Raw genomic sequence first — 22561 nt, forward strand, 5'->3', positions numbered from 1 at the left:
TGACACTGAGAAGTCACATTACCTTTACAGATCTCAGTTTTCTCTTTAGTAAAACAAGGAGCCTCTAAGGTCTGTTTCAGTTCTAAGATGAATAATATCTTCAGCATTCCTGGACTAAAATGCCGATCTCCTGGTGCCTGTGGGGAAGAAGCAGGTCTAGTCTTGCTTCCTTAGACTCTTCAAGCTAGAAGCTGCGGGGTAGGGTGCTGTGTGGATTACCTGGAAAGAACTGGTAACCAGAGATGAGGCTTAGAGCTCCAGGAAACCTCGACTTTTACCTAAGAAACATAGAGAAACACATTTACTAGGTGCCTACTGTGTGCTGCGTGTTTTAAACAGATTATATAATATCATCCTCACAATACGCTCATGAAGTAGGTGGTACTGTCTCCATTTAAAAGATGAAGCTGAAGCTTAGCCATACCGAGTGACTTGCCCAAGATGGCCCAGCGAGTGATGGATGCAGGCAGGATTCAAATCCCGTCCGACTCCGCCCACACGCATTTCACAACCCGGGCCTACTTTACTATCTATTATCTCATTCCATGCTCACTGCAAGCCTATGCGGTGTATTATTTCCCCATTTCACCGAGAAGGAGAGTGAGGCTCCGAGTGGTGAAGTGACCTACCTGCCCAGGAAGGGGGTCTGTCCCCGAGGGGGCGGAGTGGAGCGGGAGGAGAGCTCACGTGGGCGCGGATGCCGCAGCCCGGCCCCTCCTCCCGGCCCTGCCTCGCGGTCCGGCTCCCACCTTTGCAGGTCCTGATCCCACGCACCCCGACTGCGAACTACACTTCCCGGCAGGACGCGAGAGCGCGCACGCGCACCGGGGCCTCCGCCATGGCGACCGTGCTGTCCAGGGCGCTCAAGCTCCCGGGTAAGAAACCGCAGCCCCGCGACCACCCCGCCCCCGCCGGGCCTGGGGAGATGGGGAAGCGAGACTCCGGGGGCGAAGCCAATCGGGGTCTGGCCCCAACCCGGGCGCAGCTGCAGGCGCGGGGAGGCGAGGCGCTGCAGCCCCCGCGGGCTGGGGTCCGCGCGCCACCAGGGGGCAAATGAGGCGTTCGGCGGGTTGGGGGTCGCCGGCGCTGGGCGAGCCTGGGAAACACGGAGGGGGGGACGCTGGAGGCGCGTGTGGATGGTGGCTCGGCGCTGCGGCGGCGGCGAATGTCAGGGAGCGCGTCGCCACTGTCCCCAGGGCAGGGCGGTGAGGTTAGCATCCTTTCCCGAGCTACGCGAAGGAGGTACCGCAGGGTCTCCAACTCCTTCCGGCTTGGGCTGGACCTGGGCGGGGTCAGGGAGCGGCAGGATGGCGAGTGACACCTTGGAGCAGCCTCACCACTTGATGACAACATTAATGCTGCCTTGAGGTAGGTGGGACAGGCATTTCCCCTCCTAAAAAATGAGTTATTTGGCAAATTGACCTGTCCAGGGTCGCGCAAGCAGTATTGGAAAAGCCTGGACTTGAACATTGTGGGGGGGGGGTCTTCTGACTGTAGATTCTGGGCTTTTGGTTCCACTTGTTGGGCCTCTGGTTCTCGAGCCTGAGCATTTATGAGGGAAATTATTTGGCACCTGCAAGTTGCAGATAACGGATGGAATATTCTTTCAGGAGGCACTCGTGGTGATGTCAACTTCCAGAGCTAATTCAGTACTTTGGGCAGCAGCTCCAAGTTTTTTGTTTTTGTTTTTCCTCTTAAACCTCCAGCATGGGACTGTGCTACTAGAAACGTGCTATTTTAATAAAAGTATATTTATTCTGCCCAAATAAATTTTAGACGTTAAGGCTTTAGAAAAATTTATGGTTTAACCTAAATAAGTTTTAAATATTAAGCTATAAACATTTGTTTGATGGTAACTTAAGGTGTTAGTGGGAAAAACAGTTGTTTTCCCGGCTTGGGTCGAAAGTGCTAGTTGGGTGTCTGGCAGACATCCAGCATAAGGCTTCAGGGGGATTACCGGGTCCTGTTTCTCAAGGAGTTTCCAGTCTGCTACATTGTGGCACGGATGACACTGGGTTGGATATGAATTTGGTATGAATTTTTATTTCTGTTCCCAGATTTCATGACCTCAGACACGTTTTTTTTTTCCACATGTGCTCAGTAGAACATCGGAAGGAACACTGATAATATCTCTCTTGGAATGTGTATGTAACATTGGAATGGAATGGGGGACATGTCCCTCTGCCTGCAGGATTAACTTTGAAGAGAGTAGCCTTGTGTATCCTTAGTGTAGGATGATATCCTCCCAAGGGGTAATGGGATGTCAGACATATTTAGCTTTATTTCTTGTTTTCTTTTAGACTCCTTGCCCCCCTGCTTCCCCTCCAGCATAGGTAATTGTCATTCTCAAAGGCTGGGAATGCAAACAAAATCCTGCTTTCGAAACTCTTGAGCTCTTTTGCATGCGGAGGCTTTGGTATTATTACTCCTGGAGTATTCAGTTGCAGTCACTTGGTCAGTCGACAGCATAGGGGAAGCACAGTCTGGTCGTTGGGCCTGTGTTTGGGTAGCAGCAGGGCCCTGAGCACTCAGGAGCGTTTGATACTTTTAGACCCAGGTACAAAGGCCATATGTTCTTTTATTGTGATGTGGGTTTTTTGTTTTTTGCTTGTGCTTTTGCTTTTCTCCCTCTTGCCCTTTTCTCCCCTCCACCCCAAATACAGTTTTTAGGTAGAAGTTGCTTTCTTATAGCTCTTTTTGGATACCCTGTATCCAATTTTGGGTCTGTGAAGCTACTGTCCTGTTTGGGCTACTGTATCATGTTACCTTAGTTAACATTCCCACTATTTTTTTTTTTAATTGAGTATCATTGACATATAACATTATACTAGTTTCAGATGTACAACCTCATGATTTGATATTTGTAGATATTGCAAAATGATCACCACCATGACATCCTCACTATTTTTACGTGTAAGGAAGCAGAGTAGAATGGTGGTGAAGAGCATGCGACAGACTTGGGTTAAATCCACTCTTTATCAGGTTAGTTACTTATTCTCTTTAAGCTTTAGTTTCTTCATATGTAATAATAATGTTCTTGTGGAACATTCACTGTATGCCACACAGTAGGGTTATTTGGCGTAGTAAAAGAGATGGATGTCCTTAAGAAGTTTGTTGACCTTTGACATGTGTTAAGTATTCAGTAAGTGTTAATTAACCATTCTTTTTTTTTTTTTTTTTAAATTAATTAATTTATTTATTTTTGGCTGTGTTGGGTCTTCGTTTCTGTGCGAGGGCTTTCTCCAGTTGCGGCAAGTGGGGTCCACTCTTCATCGCGGTGCGCGGGCCTCTCACCGTCGCGGCCTCTCTTGTTGCGGAGCACAGGCTCCAGACGCGCAGGCTCAGTAATTGTGGCTCACGGGCCCAGTTGCTCCGTGGCATGTGGGATCTTCCCAGACCAGGGCTCGAACCCGTCTCCCCTGCATTGGCAGGCAGATTCTCAACCACTGCGCCACCAGGGAAGCCCAATTAACCATTCTTATCTTCATCATTAGCACCATGATCTTTACAAGTGTGTTACCTTGAGGAAGACCTGATGTAATGTGCATATGACAGATGTCCATCAACCTGGTGAAGAAAGAACAGTTGCTGGGGATGTATTTCGGTCTCGTACCCTTTCACCAAGCTCAAGATGGAAAGATGTTTGGTCCACATGCATAGAATGAGGTTAATTAGTAACAGAAGGGCAGTGTGACAGTCATAAAGCAGGGGGTGGGGCAACTTATCTCTTAAGAATATATATTTTTAGTCCATTTAAAAGTTTAAAGGTCAAACACTGAAGGGAATATAAGAGCATAATGTTATTGTAATGGTTTGTTTTATTATATGTAACTTGGAAAGATTATGTGCCCCTGGATAAACTAATTCATGATGCGATTGATTTACCTTTAGTTGTAGTAGAGTGCATAGGATAGTCTATGTAAAGTGTAGTGCATGTCATAGAATAGTATATATTATAGTATGTTTTCCTGAAAACACTTGGGGGTGGTACAGTTGCATGTCTTTCCTACTGATGTTTTCCTCTATCCCATTTTGGGAATGCTATTTACCTAGTAACCCCAGTCTTCCTATAAGGAAAAGTGACAGCCATGGAAAGCTCATTTATGTTGATTTATTCTGAAATCAGTGTCCTCTCTTTATTCTTTGAAAACCTTTCATTGACTAAAAATGTGAGTGGTAGCTGAAATCAGCAGACAAGAGGGTGGGAAAGTTGAAGCAAGGATTTGGTGTCTACTCCTCAGCCTGAGTATACTTTTAGGCAAGTCAGCGTACTGTATACCTCTTTTTCTGTGAATAGACAGAAAAAAAAATATTTACTTAGGACTTCTCTAATTAAAACTTGCAGTCTGTAATAATTAAGCTGAGGCTTGTCTTTGCACTTTCTGGAAAAATATATATTAATAGTGTTAAAGTCAGTATTTATCTTCCTCTATAATTTGGGCACGAACACGTCGCAGTCTTCTGTGATCCCTTGAAGAAAGCCTCTGCGTTCTTGCATGCTTGCCTCTGTACTTCAGAAGTGTCGTGTGTGGGTCAGTTCTTGGACTTTGTGGCCCCCTCTTCTTTCTCTGAGGATTTTTCTATTTTGCCGCACTGTCGTTTAGAAACGTATGTTACTGTGGAGAAGGCAGCCTGATTTTTGTCCCATCATTAGTGACTTGATTCTTTTTCCCTTGGCCTGCCTGCTCATGTGATTCCTTCTTTGTCCTTGAAGTTCAGTGCCTTGACTAGGATATGTTTCAGTATTGATTATTCTGTATCAGTTTTTCTTGGGGCTCAGTGGACCCTTTATTCTGCAATTTTAGGTCTTGCTTTACTGCAGAACCTTTTTGGTATATCTTTTAAATGTCATTTTTGGTTCCATTTTCTTTTCTGTTCTCTTTTTTAGTAATGCATATATTGGATCACTTTTGTTCTTTATATCTATCCCTTTCTCTCTAGTCCTTTTAAAAGCTTTGATCTTTCCCATGGGAAGCACAGAGATAGTTAGTCCAGGCTTCAGGGCAGACTGCCTGGGTTTGAATCCTTGTACTATCACTTACTTGCTATTTAACTATGGGCCAGGTACTTAAACTTCCAAACCTCAGTTTCCTCGTCTTTAAAATGGAGATAATACTGTGTCTACCTTTAAGAGTTGCTATGAAGATTTACTGAGCTAAGACAGTAAAAGGGTTTGGAAGAGAGCATAGTAAGTGCTCAGAACTGCCAGCCACTGTTGTTATTTCCATTTCATCCTGCTTGATTTTCACAGTCTATCCTTTAAGTCTCTGATGCTGTTTTTAGCCATGTCGGTTCTTTTTGCTGATCTCAGTAAGGATATCCTTTCTAAAATTGTTTTTTTAAAAAATTTATTTATTTATTTATTTATTTAGGCTCTGCCAGGTCTTAGTTGCGGCACATGGAACTTCGCTGCGGCATGCACTGGGATAGAGTTCCCCGAACAGGGATTGAACCTGGGCCCCCTGCATTGGGAGCGCGGAGTCTTACTCACTGGACCACTAGGGAAGTCCCTAAAATTGCTTTATTTTCTTCCATCGTTTTCCTGAGCTCTCCTTGTTTACTTTTCATCTTCTCTATTGGATTGTCATTTCTTCTTAGAAATACTATATTTTTCCTATGAGCCCTTATTTCAGAGAAGACTATTTCTTGAATTTCTTGGATCCCAGGGGGAAGTATAGGTTCATTATCTCTTCCGTATCGTGGTAGAATTTGTCCAGCATTTGTTCTGTAGCCGGTTTCGTTCACTAGGTTTTGTTGTAACTTCTTTCTTAGGTATTTGTAGAACTTTGCAGTAGCTTATGGACCAAGTACTAATGATGGCTCCTTTCTGATTTCTCTTCATATTTAAATGGGTGGCTGTTTTACAGCCGGCTATTGGCTGAGCCGTGGGCTGGGGCAGCTGGAGGCTGGAATCTAGTTTAGGCTGTCAGCTCAGATCCCTTTCCCATCCGTGCTCTTCCTTTGCAGATGTTTCTCTCCTGGCTGGCGTTTGTCACGGGGCCTTAGAGTGCTGACTTAGTGTTTACTTCTCTTTGCTTCTTGTGCCAGCTATCAATTTATTGCCCCTGAGCTGCACATTCAGTTTTGTTGCCTGATCTGTGAAAGTGGACCTGGACCCTTTAAATACCAAGTTTGTCCTTCCTGGGATACAGTCTCCCCATCCTAGGATACCTTTTGGATTTCTCTTCCCATATTTATATTTACTCTCCTATCACTGTCTAATAATTCTTTATATGAAACTGTCCTCTTTGAATTACTGTCTGCTTTCTGTCTCCCTGTTGGACCCACACTGTCCAAAAAATCCTCCTCCCGAGAACTGACAGCGCTCCAGCGCTTTTTTCTAACCTGCCGTGCTGCCAGCCTGCTTCTTATAAAGAGAGAAGCTTGTGCTTTTTCTCCTTCAGTCCTAACCTCGCCTTTGACTCTGTGGTGTTGAATGGGGCTCATTGGTGCTTCTGGGACCCCAAACTTTGTCTTTCCGAGCAAGAGATTATTTGGTTTGGCTTTATATCCGTGGAACAAGGGAGGCAGCATAACCGATGGGTTAGGTCTGTGGACTCTAATCAAATTGCCTGAGGCTGAATCCCGGCTTTTCTTGTTAATTCTGTGATCTTAGGCAACTTACCTCTCTATATTTTCATCTTTTTGATGAAAATGGGAATAATAATAATACCTACCTCTTAGAGTTGTTGTCGGGATTAAATGAGTTAAACCCTGTAAGTGCTTGGACCAGTGCCTGGCATAGTAGCTCTCAGTACCTTTCCAGTTGTCATCCCCATCATCACCATTATTAATTCTGTGAACTCTCCTCATTGCTGGAGACTTGAAATGTATGTCCCTATTCTCACTGTACTTCCTCAGTTGGATACACGTTTCACTGCCTTTGGCAACGGTTTTTCATAAATTCTAGTTTGGGAATGTGGCTGTTTCCCTTTTTTTTTTTCTTTTTCCTATTTTTATTTCTTTTTATCCCCCCGCACCCTGATTTTAGGAAGAGACAGACAGAAAGGCCTTCCTTTGCCATCATTAACTAGAAGCACATAATTTTGTTAGAGGGATCAGTTCAACAGCGGCTTTGTTTTTCAAAGAATGCTTGCAATTTATTTTTATAGATTTATTAAAGAATTTACAGATTTCTGCAGCGTGTGCAGTTGAGCTTTCTTCCTGCCTGTGATAGTATATCATATAATAAAAGTGCATTTCCTTTGAACCGTTTTGTTCGCCAGTATTTCAGTCATGATTTCACTTTGGCAAAGGTGCTGTTTTAGGCTGTGTTTGTTGCAGGGTGGAAACTGACCAGCAAGATTGACTAGCGAGACTGAATTCAGTTAAGTGTCGATGCTAACTTTTTCACTAAAAATTGTGCAATGATAGGACAGCTTGAGTGTGTGTAGAAGGTGCTTGGGAGTTTTAGCTGAATCAGTTTTGTGATGGGACTGCCAAGGAAGCTGGCCTGATCCTAGGTTACAGGAATTGAACCGTAGTGTCCTCTCTGACTAGGGGGGACACCTTTCTGCTCTCCTCTGCCCTGGTCACACTGCACCCTGGGGACTGCATTCACGTCTGGGAACCGTCCTTTAAAGAGCACAGACATGTCCCATTGTGTCCAGAGGGGAGTGACCAGGATGTGTGAGCATCTGAAACAATGCTTCTTCAAGTAATGGGTTGAAGAGGTAGAGGTACGTAACCGGGGCTGAGGAGATTGGGTGAGGGCAGTGGGGAGACAGAATGCCAACCATAATAACAGAAGCTGAAATTCACTGAGTGTGACCCTAAGGCAGCACTGGGAACCATGCATATGTTATCTATTTAATCCTCATAACAGTCATATGAGGTAGGAACGGTAATTATCCCATTTCACAAATAAGGAAATTGAGGTTACTAAAGTGAAGAAATTGAATTGAGGTCACACAGTTAATGAGAGATGGAGCCAAGATTTGACTTTAGATTGCTTACTGTAAAGACTTGAGCTTGTAAATGCCATATCTTATGTTTCTTATGATTGGTATCTTCAAGTACTGGTATCTTCAAGTATTGTGCATGGGGAAGAGGGGTCCCAGAAATTGAAACTAAGACGGGTAGTTGGCAAATGCCCAGAAGTAGATTCCTGAATCAGAGTAAGGCGCTGCTTTCTAGATGGGAGGGTAGTGAGTTCCCTGATAAGGCCTCCGCTGAGGTGTATGCTGAGTGACTGCCTGGTGGGCTTTGGTAAGGAGGTGCATGTTTGGAATAGGGGTGGAGGTAGATTGTGTGACCTTCAAGGTCTCTAAGAACCCTGGGATTTGGGGCTGCTGTGTATGTTTTCCTCTTTGTCAAGTGTATTCTTTTTTTTAACTTGAAATTTAAAAAATTGTGGTAAAATACACATAATAAAATTTAGCATCTTAACCATTTGTAAGTGCACGGTCTGGTTAAGAATACTCACATCGTTGTACAACCAAGCTCCAGAACTTTTTCGTCTTGCAAAGCTGAAATTCTGTACCCACCAAACAACAACCCCACCATGGACCTCTCCCTCCAGGTGCTGGAAGCCACCATTCTACTTCCTGTTTCTGTGAATGTGACTACATATAAGTCGAATCATACAGTATTTGTGTTTTGGTGACTGGCTTATTTCACGTAACGTAATGACCTCAAGACTCATCAGTGTTGTATGTAGCATGTGTCAGAACTTCCTTACTTTTGAAGGCTGAATAATACTCCACCATATGCAGGCAGCACGTTTAAAACATTCTGTCAGGTGTATTTTTTTTTAGCAAAAAAAAAAAAAAACTTTAAAAAGTATTAGAGTTAATATTACAACAACCTATGGTTCTGTTTGCAAACTATTATAAATTAAGTTATCTGGGATGGTTAGGAATGATGGGCCCTAATTAATGAAACCATTTGGTTCATAGAGGAAATATAAAAATTATGGGAATCAGCTGCACTGACTCTGTGGCATATCCTGGAGGTACTATTTTGCATTAAATTTCTAATAATTGCTTAATTTTCTTATAATTTAATACCTTAAAAAATCAAATTCAGTATTTATTGGACAAAATGAAGTGACATCACCAAGATCACAGTGACCAGAGGCAGAGAACATGAGAAATTCTTCCTTTTCCCCTTTTAAATATCTGGGTTGTATTTTCTTTTTTATATGTCTTCTTAACAAAGGATTTAACCATAGAGTTTACATTAGTGATAGCTTACCAGATAATTTCCAAAACCAGAAACTTTTTCTTGTTTTTTATTTGGCTATAGCCTGAAATAAAGGCATAAACTCATCTAGTCACTGGCTGCGAGGGCTGGGGTGGCTCAGGAGGAGGTGGGCTTAAGCCCCCCGTAATGTCTGCCTCTTGCCACCCCTGCAAAGATATGGTCTAAGTAAAACCAGGGTGCTTGTTGTGTAAACCAGCCTCAAGACAAGCCCTCCACCTCCTTGTGCCGGCTGGATCCCACCCCTCTCGGCATGCAGGCTCAGAATAGCAATTTTCAGGTAACCACTGTTTACTGAAACATGTACTGAAAGGGCGATAGACTTGCAGGAAGGTTCTCAAAAGTAAATTTTTGGTAAGACGTCTCCAGATGACTTTCAGCATTTGACTTTCTACGTGGTTTCCATAGTGACAGCTGGGAAACCACATATATTGGCCTGTGAGGAGCAGTGTGCAGAGAACAGTCGTTCTAAAGGTTTAGTGGAGGGAATTACCTGGCGGTCCAGTGGTTAAGACTTTGCCTTCCAATGCAGGGGTGTGGATTCAATCCCTGGTCAGGGAGCTAAGATCCCACATGCCTGGGGGTCAAAAAACCGAAACATAAAACAGAAACAATACTGTAACAAATTCAATAAAGACTTTAAAGAGGGACTTCCCTGGTGGCTCAGTGGTTGGGAGTCTGCCTGCCAATGCAGGGGACACGGGTTGGAGCCCTGGTCCGGGAAGATCCCACATGCCTCGGAGCAGCTAAGCCTGTGTGCCACAACTACTGAGCCTGCCCTCTAGAGCCCGCGTGCCACAACTACTGAGCCCACGTGCCACAACTACTGAAGCCTGCGTGCTTAGAACCTGTTGTCCGCAACGAGAGAAGCCACCGCGATGAGAAGCCCGCGCACTGCAATGAAGAGTAGCCCCTGCTCGCTGCAACTAGAGAAAGCCCATGCGCAACAACGAAGACCCAATGCAGCCAAAAATAAAATAAATAAACTGGAAAAAAAAGACTTTAAAAAAATGGTCCACATCAAAAAATTTTCAAAAAAAAAAAAAGGGACTTCCCTGGTGGCGCAGTGGTTAAGAATCCGCCTGCCAGTGCAGGGGACACGGGTTCGAGCCCTGGTCTGGGAAGATCCCACATGCCGCAGAGCAGCTAAGCCCGTGAGCCACAACTACTGAGCCTGTGCTCTAGAGCCCGCGAGCCACAGCTACTGAGCCCACGTGCTACGACTGCTGAAGCCTGTGCACCTAGACCCCGTGCTCTGCAACAAGAGAAGCCACCTCAATGAGAAGCCCGCGCACCGCAACGAAGAGTAGCCCCTGCTCGCGGCAGCTAGAGAAAGCCCGCGCACAGCAACAAAGACCCAACGCAGCCAAAAATAAATAAATAAATAAATTTTAAAAAAATGTTAAAAAATAAAGTTTAGAGGAGTCGCAGGAAAGATTGGAACATCACCAATCTAAGATAATCAAAGGAAATACGCACATTAGGTGTATGGAAGCTTTCATAGAAGAGCTATGGTCTTTTTCGTTAGTGAGAGTCACACAAATTAAGAGAGGGCTTTTTAAAAAAAAAAACAACTAAAATGTATTTGAAATTTGCCGCTTTCTCTGTTTCTTTTCCAATGTTCTTAAGCTCATGAAAGCAATAATTCTAGAGCACTGATTTTCTTTTTTTCCCCCATTTCGCTGGAATCTATTTTATAGACGGCTCCAAGGTTCAGGCTTGTCAACCTAGATTTGTTCCGTTCTGTTCTGTTCTGTGTGTTCTCCTAGGTGTTTACTGTTGCTGTGTGTTTGCCCAAGGTCCCTCCTTCCAGGTTCTCCTTGACCGTCTGGCTTTCTGTCTTTTCAGGGAAGAAGAGCCCGGACCTGGGGGAGTATGACCCCCTCACACAGGCCGACAGCGACGAGAGTGAAGATGACCTCGTGCTTAACCTGCAGCAGAAGAACGGAGGGGTCAAGAACGGGAAGAGTCCGCTGGGAGAAGCACCAGAGCCCGACTCGGATGCTGAGGTCACAGGGGCTGGGAAGCCCCATCTCTCGGAGGTCACCACGGAGGGGTACCCCTTGGAGCCCCTGGGGGGCCTGGAGCGGAAGGCGGCCTCCTCCATCGCATCCTACGTGCGCACATCCGTCTTTCTGCTGATGCTGGTGATCTCCATGGTCCTGGTGCTCGTGTGTGCCTTCCTGATCCCCTGTCCCCCCCGAGACCTGCACAGCACGTGGAGCCGCCACTTGGGCCCGCAGGGAGGTGAGCTGCGGGATTTTTAGCTCTAAGTCTGTAAAACCTTCACGATCGCATGTCATTCCGGCAAGCTTCTGATTACGTTGAAAATTTCCTCCACGTCTTTACACATTAACGTGTGTGTCATCTAGCATTTCTCCCCCTGTGTGTGAGGTGGTTAGGAGGTTAGGATTTGAAATGAGACAGAAAGATGCATCTGTACGGCTCCAAAACCTTGGGAGGATCGCTGCGCTGTGTGTCTCTGGGGAAGGTCTTAATTAGACGCAGGGAGGGGAGAACCCCGGTTTGCTGAGTCCTGCCGTGCAGCCGAGGCTGCATCAGGGGAGAGCAAAGCTGTGGGAAGGGCGGTTTACAGAGAAAAGTGAAGCTCCCATCCTGGCCAGGCCAGAGGCCACAGCTCCTGTAGGGCCCTTGGGGTTTTGTTGATTGTAGAAGCCTGATCTAAATTGAATTTTCAAATAATTTCTCTTTATTTTTCTTTTTTATCGAAGTATAGTTGATTTACAATGTTGTGTTAGTTTCTGGTGTGCAGCAAAGTGATTCAGTTTTGTACACATCTTCTTTTTCATATTCTTTTCCACTATGGAAAAGATTTATTACAGGATATTGAATATAGGTCCCTGTGCTAGACAGTAGGACCTTGTTGTTTATCAAATAATTTCTTTTCAAGGAAAAGAGAGTTGCTTCCTTGCTGCAACTTTTCTTTCTTGCTCCTAATGGTTGGGATGGTGCTACCCAAGTAATTTTGGCTATTTTGTCTCATTTTGGAGCAGGTTTCTTTATTTTTTATTTTTATTATTATTTTTTTTATTGAATGAAAGAGTCTTTAAATTTTACCGTGCTTTCCAATTTTCAAAAGTTTCACACACACGATTTCCTGTAAACCCCTTTTTTTTAATCCCCTACCCCTACATTGCCCCTCCTCCTTCCCTCTCTGCTCTGGTAACCACTAGTTTGTTCTCTGTATCTGTGAGTCTGCTTCTTTTTGTTATATTCAGTAGTATGTTGTATTTTTGAGATTCCACATATAAGTGATATACAGTATTTGTCTTTCTCTGTCTGAGTTAGTTCACTTAGCATAACACCCTCCAAATCCATCCATGTTGCTGCAAATGGCAAAATTTCTCTCTTTTTTTATGGCTGAGTAATATTCCACTGTATATATGTACTGTATTGTTTTTATCCATTCATCTGTTGATGGACTTTTAGATTGTGGAGCAGGTTTCTTTAAAACAGCTTGCTCTGGGTCAAGATTGGGGATCCCACCTAACTGTCAGTGCCGAACGGTCCTGTCCCTCGAAAACTGCACCAGGCCGAAGGGGCTCAGAACACACCAGCCCAACGTGGCACTTTGGTGTGTTGACTATTTTGAGTTAAAGGCATTTGACCAATAGCAGGTGCAAGAGGGCCACTCTGACCTTCGATTCTTCCTGAAAGCAGGAGATGAAACTCCCAGGTGAAAGATGCCCTCCCTATTCCAGGAGGAAAGAACACTCTTATCACCAGAGACGGGAGGTTGAGGCAGAGAGACATTTGTACAAACAGACCTTGTTAGAATAACTCTCATCTTCCTGTGGTTCCCTCATATATTTTAGTTACTTTTCCAGTCGCCACTCTTTGTGCAATGCGGGATATAAACACTGCGGCCTAGCCACGTCTTTGGGTCTTCATTTTAACTGTGGAGACTCCCATGCACATGCACAATTTTACTAAATAAAATTTGAGTGCTTTTCCCTTGTTCATCTGTCTTATGTCAGTCTCAGCTAGAAACGTTAAGAAGGCAGAGGAAAAATTTTCCCTTCGCTACAGTATGCCCACACCCCTGCATCATCTTGATCTAGAAACATTTTCTCTCTGACCCTTCTCTGATCCCAGCTGAATTAGCTTCTGATGAGTTCTGTATTCTCATCTTTACTTTCTCTTAAGGCGAAACTGGGTGGATATGTCTTACGATATGTTCCTACACATAGAATGTCTCTCCCTCTCTTCCTTCCTTTTTTGTTTTTTCTAAGTTAGCTCTTGTAATATTTATATGCAGCGTAAAGACTAGTAACGAATTCTTGGTGTATCCACCACCGAGTTTAAGAAAGAGGACCTTGTAAAGATCTTTGCAATTCCCCATGTGTCGCTCCTCACCGTATCCCCCTCTCCCCGCCAGAGGGTCTTCCTCTCCTGAGTTTTGTGTCGTTATTCCTTTACTTGTGTTTAAAGTTTTACCACATAGATATGCATCTCTAAATGATATGTTCTTTAATTTTGCCTGTTTTTGAATTTCATATAAATATTGATATAATCATGTAGTTGTCTGTGACTTGCTTTTTTGTTCAGCGTATTGAAAGAATGTTTGAGGTTTATCTGTATTAATGTACTGTCACTGGAGTTTATTTTCACCACTAATTTTCCATGGTATGAATGTCCTATGATTTATCGATCCACTTTACTGTCGATGAGCATTTAGGTGACTTCTGTTTTTTTAAAAAATAAGTAATGCCACTAAGAAGATTCTTGTGCATGTTTCCTGTTGGAGTGTGTAAGGGTTTCTCTAGGGCATAAACCTGGGGGTGAAATGGCTGGGTTACAGGGTATGTGCATGCCCAGCCCTAGGAGTTTCTGTCAAATTATTTTCCGTAGTGGTTGTACCAGTTTACACTTCCACTAGCCATGTGTGAGTGCTCTCCGAATTTGGCAAGCATCCTCTGACTCCACACTGTTTGGAGGTGTGTGGCGGGGAATGACACTACCTACCTTGTCACTGCCGGGTGGAGATGGAGGTCCAGGCTCCCGTCAGGCCTCTGCTGACACCAGGGCTGGGCGGCTGCCCCATTAATGCTCGGTGGGGATAGAACCGTAGGCTTCCCTTGTGTATGGAGGCCTGAGTGCTGCTAGGTGGGGATGGGAGTCCAGCCTCCCCACCCGGCCTTCTCTGACCTGACCCTGGTGGGGTGAGGGGGACCTTGTTACAGCCCGGCAAGGGTTTCCTCTTGGCCTTTGCTATGGGGCTGGCTGGGACCACAGTTTTATCTGTGGTGTTTGGTTGGGGTAGAGCAGAGCTTGAGGAGAACTTTTCTGGCTTGCTAGGCTGTGCCTTTCCTGTCCTTTGGCTGGGGACCAGCTCTTCTGGGGCCTTCTGTGTGTCCCTGGTGGCATTTCGGGGTTGCCAGCTTCTGCAGCACCCTGTCTGGGGTATGAGGCCAAAGAAAACCCAGGGGAGCCACCAGCTTGTCCTTCCTTGGGTCTTGCCGTCCCCAGCCGGTCTGCCTTCTCTCCGCCTTCCAGAGTCTTCTCCTGTTTGTTTTATGTGTAACGCCCAGGGATTCTAGCTGTCCTTGGCGAGAGGCACGGGCAGAGCTGGGTCTGTGTATCTTATCTAGGACCCAGAAGTCTGCCTGGTTTTTATGGCGCATTCCCTTTCCAGCCTGGAGCAGGGAGCTGGTCTGTGCAACTTGCTGAGGACCCTGTGTTTCTCATGTGTCCATCAGGTGGGGACCTGTCTCCGCTGGACCTGGCGGACGTGAACGGGGACGGCCTGCGTGACGTGCTCCTCTCCTTCGTGACATCAGGGAACGGGAGCACCGCTGGTAAGAGGGTGCCTTTGGAGGCCTCGGCGGGAGAGGCCGGTTGAGTGGAGGGTGTGAGCTAAGGGGAGGCGCTGGGGCTGCCTCCTGTGCGGGCTTGCGGTGAGAAGAAAGCCCTCGGGGATCCGGCCCACACGACGGGCCTCGTCGGAAGGCTCCTGCATGTGCATAACGCCTGGTTCAGGGAATCACAGAGCACGAGAGCTGGAGGGCGCCCCGGTCCAGGGACCAACCTGAGACCCAGGGAGGAGGTTCCACGGCCGCACGCCTGCCCTGAACAGCACCAGCACCTAGGCTGCTTGAGTTTTCTCCGAGTCGGTTCTCCCTGGCCTCTTAGATGATGATAAACACAGACTCTATCTACCTTCCCCTCCCTGGCGGAAAGCTTTTGCTCACGTTCTAACATATCTTTATACACATACCTCTTGGCTGGGTGTTCTCCTTTGACCCCGTCTGTTTGCTCTTCCGTCTCTGCTCTCCATCCTGCTCTCCGCGGGACGGGAGGCTGACCCGTACGCGTTGCGTCAGGTCCCAGGCCTGCAGACTTCCACTGGGTTTGGCCAATGGGGAGCACAGGCCAGAAGCTGGAGGAGAGGAAGAGAGTGACCGGAGGGTATTTATTCCCCTGGCTTCCCTCTGCCTGGGCCACCTCAGGCTGGCCACATCCTTGATCAGAGGTCACAGCCTCTCTCAAGGTGGTCCTCTTACAGGACTTTCTTTTTCTGCATTCCAGGAAACGCTTCCTTCCCCTGTCTCTTTGGGCCTGGGCGTGGCCACGGTTCTGAGGGGCTGTACTATCTCTTGTGGTTTCCCTACACCTTGACCACATCTTTGTAAACAGTCTGTTTATTAAACCTCCACAACTTACCCTAATTGAGTGAGCTGGGTTTTTTTTTGGGACCCCAGCTGATACATGTCAACTGCAACAACAACAACAAAAAAGTTGCATTTTCATTATAGGTACATGGGGGCTTTTGGTTTGTCCTGGAGCCTCCATTTAAGTGGATTCGAACTGAAGTCTGTAAACTGATACAGGAACTCTGGTTTGAGGCTGAGGATGCCCTACCAATTGTTTTTTAATCATTCAGGCCTTGGAATAAACATTTAGGTGTGTTATAGAGAATTCTAGGCTTCATGCCTCTCTGATGTTATTAGAAATACCTTTCTGGGGCTTGTGTAATATGCAGAAGCAATTTGGGCATAGATTTGTTTATGGGAAGAAGCTCCAGCCTAGAAATTGACTTTTATATGATTCAACTTTAATTATGTTTTCTTTCTGCCTATGACTCATTAGCCTTTGAAGTAAAAATTTCCCCCATCCACTTTTAGAGATTTTTTCCAGTCATTTGGTATTTTACATGGTTTGCTACATATCAGGACTCATGATGGCAAGGCCATGAGTTTGGACACAATATGGACCAGCCTGATTTGGTTATAGATTATAAAAGTAATAGTAGCGCTAACACACACATGGTACTTTGTATGTGCTACGCACTGTTGTAAGTACATGACATATTATGAACGAATTTATCCCTCAATGTACCTATAATGTGGACTAATGTTATTATCCCCGTTTGCAGTTGGGGAAACTGAGGGGTAGTGAGGTTAAGGAACTTGATCAGTCTCACAGCTGGTAGTGGCAGAGCTGGGATCCAAATGGTGTAGCCGGGAGACTCTGGAGTTCCTGCCCTTGACCCTTATGTCAAACTGCTGTGCCCAAAACCCCAGCCAGTGGGTTCAAAGATCTGTGCCACTGAACATGAGGGGGATTGTGTTTCTTACTTGTTTGTTCATTTGTTCATTCATCCAACAACCTGCTGCGCACCTCACATAGAGCTGCACTGCTTCTTTTGAGCTAAACGAGAGGAGTGTGGTCTCTGCCTCAAGGAGTCGTGGTGTGAAGGGAAAGAGATGACCCATCACCACCGGGAAAAAGACGAGTCACGCAATTGATGTGGAGTCGATAGGGTCATGAAGGAGGAAGGAGAGCACAGTCTATTAATCAGAACATCCCTGGGAAGTCCGGGGGGTAACATACATGGCTGAGATTTGTCATGTAAACCGCTGCTTCTGGCAACAAGATCTGAAAGGGCAAACCAGTTTGTCACTTGTTTTTGGGTTGTATGTTTAATTAGCAGTTCTGAGGAATAGGTACAGTGAAGCTCTAAAGCCTACGTGTCCTTATCCTTATTAGCTGTTGCTAGAAGTGAAAAGTGGAAGTGTGTGAGGTGGGCCGTATCCCTATCCTGAAAGTGAATGTGAAACTGGCAAGAGAGAAAGTTATTATTCTGATGGGTTAATTGAGTGCCATAAAGGATTGTTAAAGAGCTGAGCTGCTCGAATCCTTTGCCAGCTAGGTAGTGAGTTTGCCCAAGTATTCTTTCTTGGCTGGGGCCAGATCAGCTGATTCCCTGGAACTCTAGACCAGGAGGACCTCCTGATCTTTGCTAAGTATAATCTTCAGGGTTTTTTGTTTGTTTGTTTCACTTTTTGGCCTTGCCACTCGGCTTGTGGGATCTTAATTCCCCGACTGGGGATCGAACCCGTGCCTGCTGCATTGGAAGTGTGGAGTCGTAACCACTGGACCGCCAGGGAAGTCCCCAGGTTTATTTTATTTTATTTTATTTATTTATTTATTTTAACATCTTTATTGGCGTATAATTGCTTTACAATGGTGTGTTAGTTTCTGCAAAGTGAATCAGTTATACGTATACATATGTTCCCATATCTCTTCCCTCTTGCGTCTCCCTCCCTCCCACCCTCCCTATCCCACCCCCCCCATCCCACCCCTCTAGGTGGTCACAAAGCATCGAGCTGATCTCCCTGTGCTATACGGCTGCTTCCCACTAGCTATCTATTTGGCTGCTTCCCACTAGCTATCTATTTTACATTTGGTAGTGTGTATATGTCCATGCCACTCTCTCACTTTGTCCCAGCTTACCCTTCCCCCTCCCTATATCCTCAAGTCCATTCTGTGGTAGGTCTGTGTCTTTATTCCCATCTTGCCCTTAGGTTCTTCATGACCTTTTTTATTCCCCAGGTTTATTTTTTAAAGAGATTGTTTTCTGCTCTCAGGGAGCATTTGCTAGGGATGATTAGAATTCAGGTACTTTGCTTCCTGCTCTATACATATTCTAGATCAGTGTCAATTTTCTGAGCCTCGCTGTGCCTCCCGTTTTTTTTGTTTGTTTGTTTCCAATCACTCCTTGTCCATATTCTTGATTTTGCTCCTTTTATTCAGAAAGCACTTGGCTGCTAGATATGCTCGGCGCTTTGCAAAGCACTGAGGATGCAGAAATGAATGTGACAGGCTTTAGCCTTAAGGATATCCCTGTTTAGCGAGGGCTAAGATGACAGACACGTCAACAAGTGTGTTGGGAGAGTAGAGGTGCACACGGGTTGCCTGGAGGATGTCGTCTTACATGAGAGATGTGTTGAACAGATGTGACAGGTACTCTGTTCGCAGATTTTGTTGCCAGAAATACAGGAGGGAGCTGAGCACACAGGTCTGAGTTGCTGCCTTACCTCTATTTCCTTTTGGTTTTCTAGCCCCCCGCTCATCTCTCCCTCTTATCTCCTCTGCCTCCTGCCCTTTCTTGTCTCTTGTGTGCTTTTAGGTGTCTCAAGGCCACCTGCTGTCCTTGTGTGCCTTTCGGGGATGAATGGCAGTACGCTCTGGTCTAGTCCCCTCCCCGAGGAGGCCCGAGATATTACCTGTCTGGATCTAATGCCAGGGAGAGTGGCCGAAACCGTCTGCCTTGTGACGGGGACACACAAGATGCTCAGCGCATTCAACGCGACATCAGGTAAACATCACTGACTGCGGGGGCTTTGCTGGTGGCACAGTGGTTGAGAATCTGCCTGCCAGTGTAGGGGACACAAGTTCTTGCCTGGTCCGGGAAGATCCCACATGCCGCGGAGCAACTAAGCCCGTGAGCCACAACTACTGAGCCTGCACTCTAGAGCCCCCGAGCCACAGCTACTGAGCCCGTGTGCCACAACTACTGAGTCCGCGTGCTGCAGCTACTGAGGCCCGCGTGTCTAGAGCCCGTGCTCCGCAACAAGAGAAGCCACTGCAATGAGAAGCCTGCGCACCGCAATGAAGAGTAGCCCCCGCTCGCCGCAACTAGAGAAAAGCCCGCGTGCAGCAACGAAGACCCAACACAGCCAAAAATAAATAAATTAAAAAAAAAAAAAAAAAAAATCACTGACCATGAGAGATCCCTGTTCCTGGGAGGCCTAATCTCAGGTTAGAACAGTCTGGTCGGGAAGGGACCGTTGCACTCTCCCATGGTGGGAGGTCTGATTTCCTGCTCTGTAAGGTGGATATTAAGGGAAATAAGGAGAAAGGGTTTGAGCAGAGTGAGTAATAGATCCATGGTTCAACCTGTTTGGTGATAGGATGGGGCTAAACTCAGTCATCCAAACAGAACCTATCCCAAGGCTTTCAGTTTCTAAGGAATCTCCCTTCTCTGTTCTTTGTATAGAAGACCATGGAGCTTTTTCTCTTTGTATTCAATATTTGACATACAAGTGTTCACATGTAAACTTGGGCATTAACCACTGAAAAATATGCCAGTGAAGAAACTAAGGTTTGTGGAGGCATGTTGATTTGGCCTCTTTTATCTTTTTATCACATTCAGACATATGTGACAAAAGGAATGGAAGAGAATCAAATACAATGAAGGCTCGTTACAGAGTCTTATACTTCCAGTATGCTCGTTAACCTTCGACTTGAGTGAAGCTGAGTAAAATAGCCTCCTTCCTAGTTGTAAAGGTTGGAGTTTGGGAGTGGGGTTCTTCTGAGTGAAAAAAATTTGCGTGTGAGTTAACTCTAGCAATGAATTCATCTTGAAAACCTTTTATGATTTCTCTACTTATATGAACACATGGTAGAAGGAGCGAGTTGGGCTTCTGTTTGGCTGCCCCTGGATGGTTCCTTAGGAGTTGGAATCATCTCTAACAGATCAATTCCTCCATCCCAGACAACTGGGCTCTTCTTTCTTAGAGAGTCTTCAGCATGTCCGTGTTACCTAAAAAATCCAGGTGTGAAGTTATTACATGGGCTTGTTAGCCAGATACTTCAGGATTTCAGTGCATACTCCCTGCTCCATTTCTCCCCAGTAAGATAAAAACGAAAGGAGAAAGTGTGTAGGAGTTGCTGTCTGTCATTCAGCCTGTTGAGTCTCTTTTCTGGCCTGGGAGCATTGCATCTGCCTTTTGCAGAGGCAGAAATCCCTAATTGTGATGAGTGTACTTATCTTTCCCCAGGGAAAGCCATTTGGACTTTAGACCCACACTACTTATCCAACGGTACCCTGGCTGCCCCAGGCGTGGTGCTGCTAGACCTGGATGAAGATGGCATTAGAGATCTCGCAGTTCTGGCCATTGGGGAATTGCAGGTATGCGCCATGTTAGGTGGTCCTTGTCTCTTACAGGGCAAGTGTCAACTTCGGTCGTTTCCTAGTATCATTAGTAGAAATGCTGCTTGAAACCTTCTCATTACAAGGGCTTAGGTTTAAATAAGTTCTCCTTGTGAGATTAAGTGAATAAATTACCATTATGAACCCATTTTCCAGGTCCCATTGACCAACGTGGCAGAGCTTGGGAGCCAGATAGGTCTATGTTTGAATTCCTGCTCTACTGCCCTGTGGCCTTGGGCAAACCACAGAGCCTATCCCAGCCCTGGTTACTTCGTATGTAAAGCGGGGATGTTATTCTACTTGCAGGATGGTTATGAACATTAGAACTAACATATATGAAATGCCCAGAGTGGTGCCTGTTTTTCACCAAGTGTACATATTGTTGATTTTACTATGTATATTTAACTTTTATTGCAACTATAAAACAATGAGACAGACGGATAGAAAGCTCATAAGATATACATAGAAAAAAATTGTAAGTCAAACAAGTAATAACAACAGCAACCAAAGAAAGAGTTGTCGTTTAAGCTGTGCCTGCAGACTTTGCTTCTGGTACAGTGGTCCCTAAATTATGCTTCTCAATTATGCTTTGCTGGAACTCCAGTGACCTGGAACTAGTTATTCTCTGCACAGATAAAATAATAGTAGTTTTTTTTTCTCCCTGTAAATCACAGGAAAGAATATATTAATGGATAGAATTATCTCAATTTTAAGTTTTTATTCCTGAAGCTTTTCTCAGAGCTTCTGTCAGACTTTCTCTTAGACTTTTTCTCAGACTGTCTAGTGTGAGTCTGCCAGGAAAGGCTCGTGGACAGCAGTCAGCCAGGAATATCTGTGGGAAAATGTGGCTGTCGATCGTTGTGCCTCATTTGATAGCTGTTTTTAATTTTACTAGACCTTGTTGTGATTTATGTAATGTATATATGGAGTGGAGTTACAAAATCTGCCAGTAAAATTATTTAGAATGGAATTAAATCTATCAGTACTTTACGGTTTTCTGTCAAGAGCACCGTGAACTAACTCAGCATACTCCCCCAGTCACAAGTTTCAGGAGCCCTGCTCTAGGGCCTCAGATGATACCTTATGTTTGTGAGGTGAGAGAAAAGAAGATAGATAGTGAGGGACATTTCCGAAGGCTAGTCGCTTTTAGGGGTCCTTTCTGTTTGTTTTTCTTCAGCTGGTCTCAAAGTAGACTGAACCAAAATGTCAGGAATTCTCCACATAATCTTTTTTCATTCCAGTCACTGTGAATAAAGAGACCTGGGAGTAGGGAACATTTTAATGATTACATCCATCAGGGAGTGATTCTCAGAAGGTCCCAAAGTGGAAAGTATGGGGAGTTTCTTTTTGTTTTTAATTTAATTTTTATTTGATATTGGAGTATATAGTTCATTTCCGATGTTGTGTTAGTTTCAGGTGTACAGCAGAGTGATTCAGTGATACATATATATTATATCCATTCTTTTTCAGATTCTTTTCCCATATAGGTTATTGGGTTTTTTTTAATCTTTATTGGAGTATAATTGCTTTACAGTGGTGTGTTAGTTTCTGCTGTATAACAAAGTGAATCAGCTATACATATACATATATCCCCATATCCCCTCCCTCTTGCGTCTCCCTCCCACCCTCCCTATCCCACCCCTCTAGGTGGTCACAAAGCACCGAGCTGATCTCCCTGTGCTATGCAGCTGCTTCCCACTAGCTATTGATTTTACATTTGGTAGTGTATATATGTCCATGCCACTCTCTCACTTCGTCCCAGCTTACCCTTCCCCCTCCCCGTGTCCTCAAGTCCATTCTCTACGTCTGCGTCTTTATTCCTGTCCTGCCCCTAGGTTCTTCAGAACCTTTTTTTTTTTTTTTTTGAAATTCCATATATATGTGTTAGCATATATATTTGTTTTTCTCTTTCTGACTTACTTCAATCTGTAGGACAGACTCTAGGTTCATCCGCCTCACTACACATAGGGGAGTTTCTTTTTAAAGGAATTATGGTTGTTAGCAGAAGCATAGCAAGACATAGTGAACAGGTTTATGTGTCCCGAACAAGTTGAAAACTCTTGGCCTTGACATCGCATCTGTCTTCCAGCCAGCGGTGGTGGATGGGATGATAGTTCAGGT

General features: G+C 45.2%; 1 protein-coding gene across 1 annotated transcript in view; it reads left to right on the forward strand.

The window, feature by feature from the left end:
* The first annotated feature begins 682 nt into the window (after positions 1-682).
* FAM234B (family with sequence similarity 234 member B) overlaps positions 683-22561 on the forward strand; it is a 36569-nt gene continuing 14690 nt past the window's right edge. The window contains exons 1-5 of the mRNA XM_036866938.1: positions 683-875; positions 11050-11448; positions 14922-15020; positions 18635-18823; positions 20289-20419. Of these exons, the coding sequence (XP_036722833.1) occupies positions 698-875; positions 11050-11448; positions 14922-15020; positions 18635-18823; positions 20289-20419 (996 nt within the window). The 5' untranslated portion in view covers positions 683-697. The remainder of the gene's footprint in view (positions 876-11049; positions 11449-14921; positions 15021-18634; positions 18824-20288; positions 20420-22561) is intronic.

Source organism: Balaenoptera musculus, chromosome 10, assembly GCF_009873245.2.
Source record: "Balaenoptera musculus isolate JJ_BM4_2016_0621 chromosome 10, mBalMus1.pri.v3, whole genome shotgun sequence".
NCBI classification, from domain to species: Eukaryota; Metazoa; Chordata; class Mammalia; order Artiodactyla; family Balaenopteridae; genus Balaenoptera; species Balaenoptera musculus.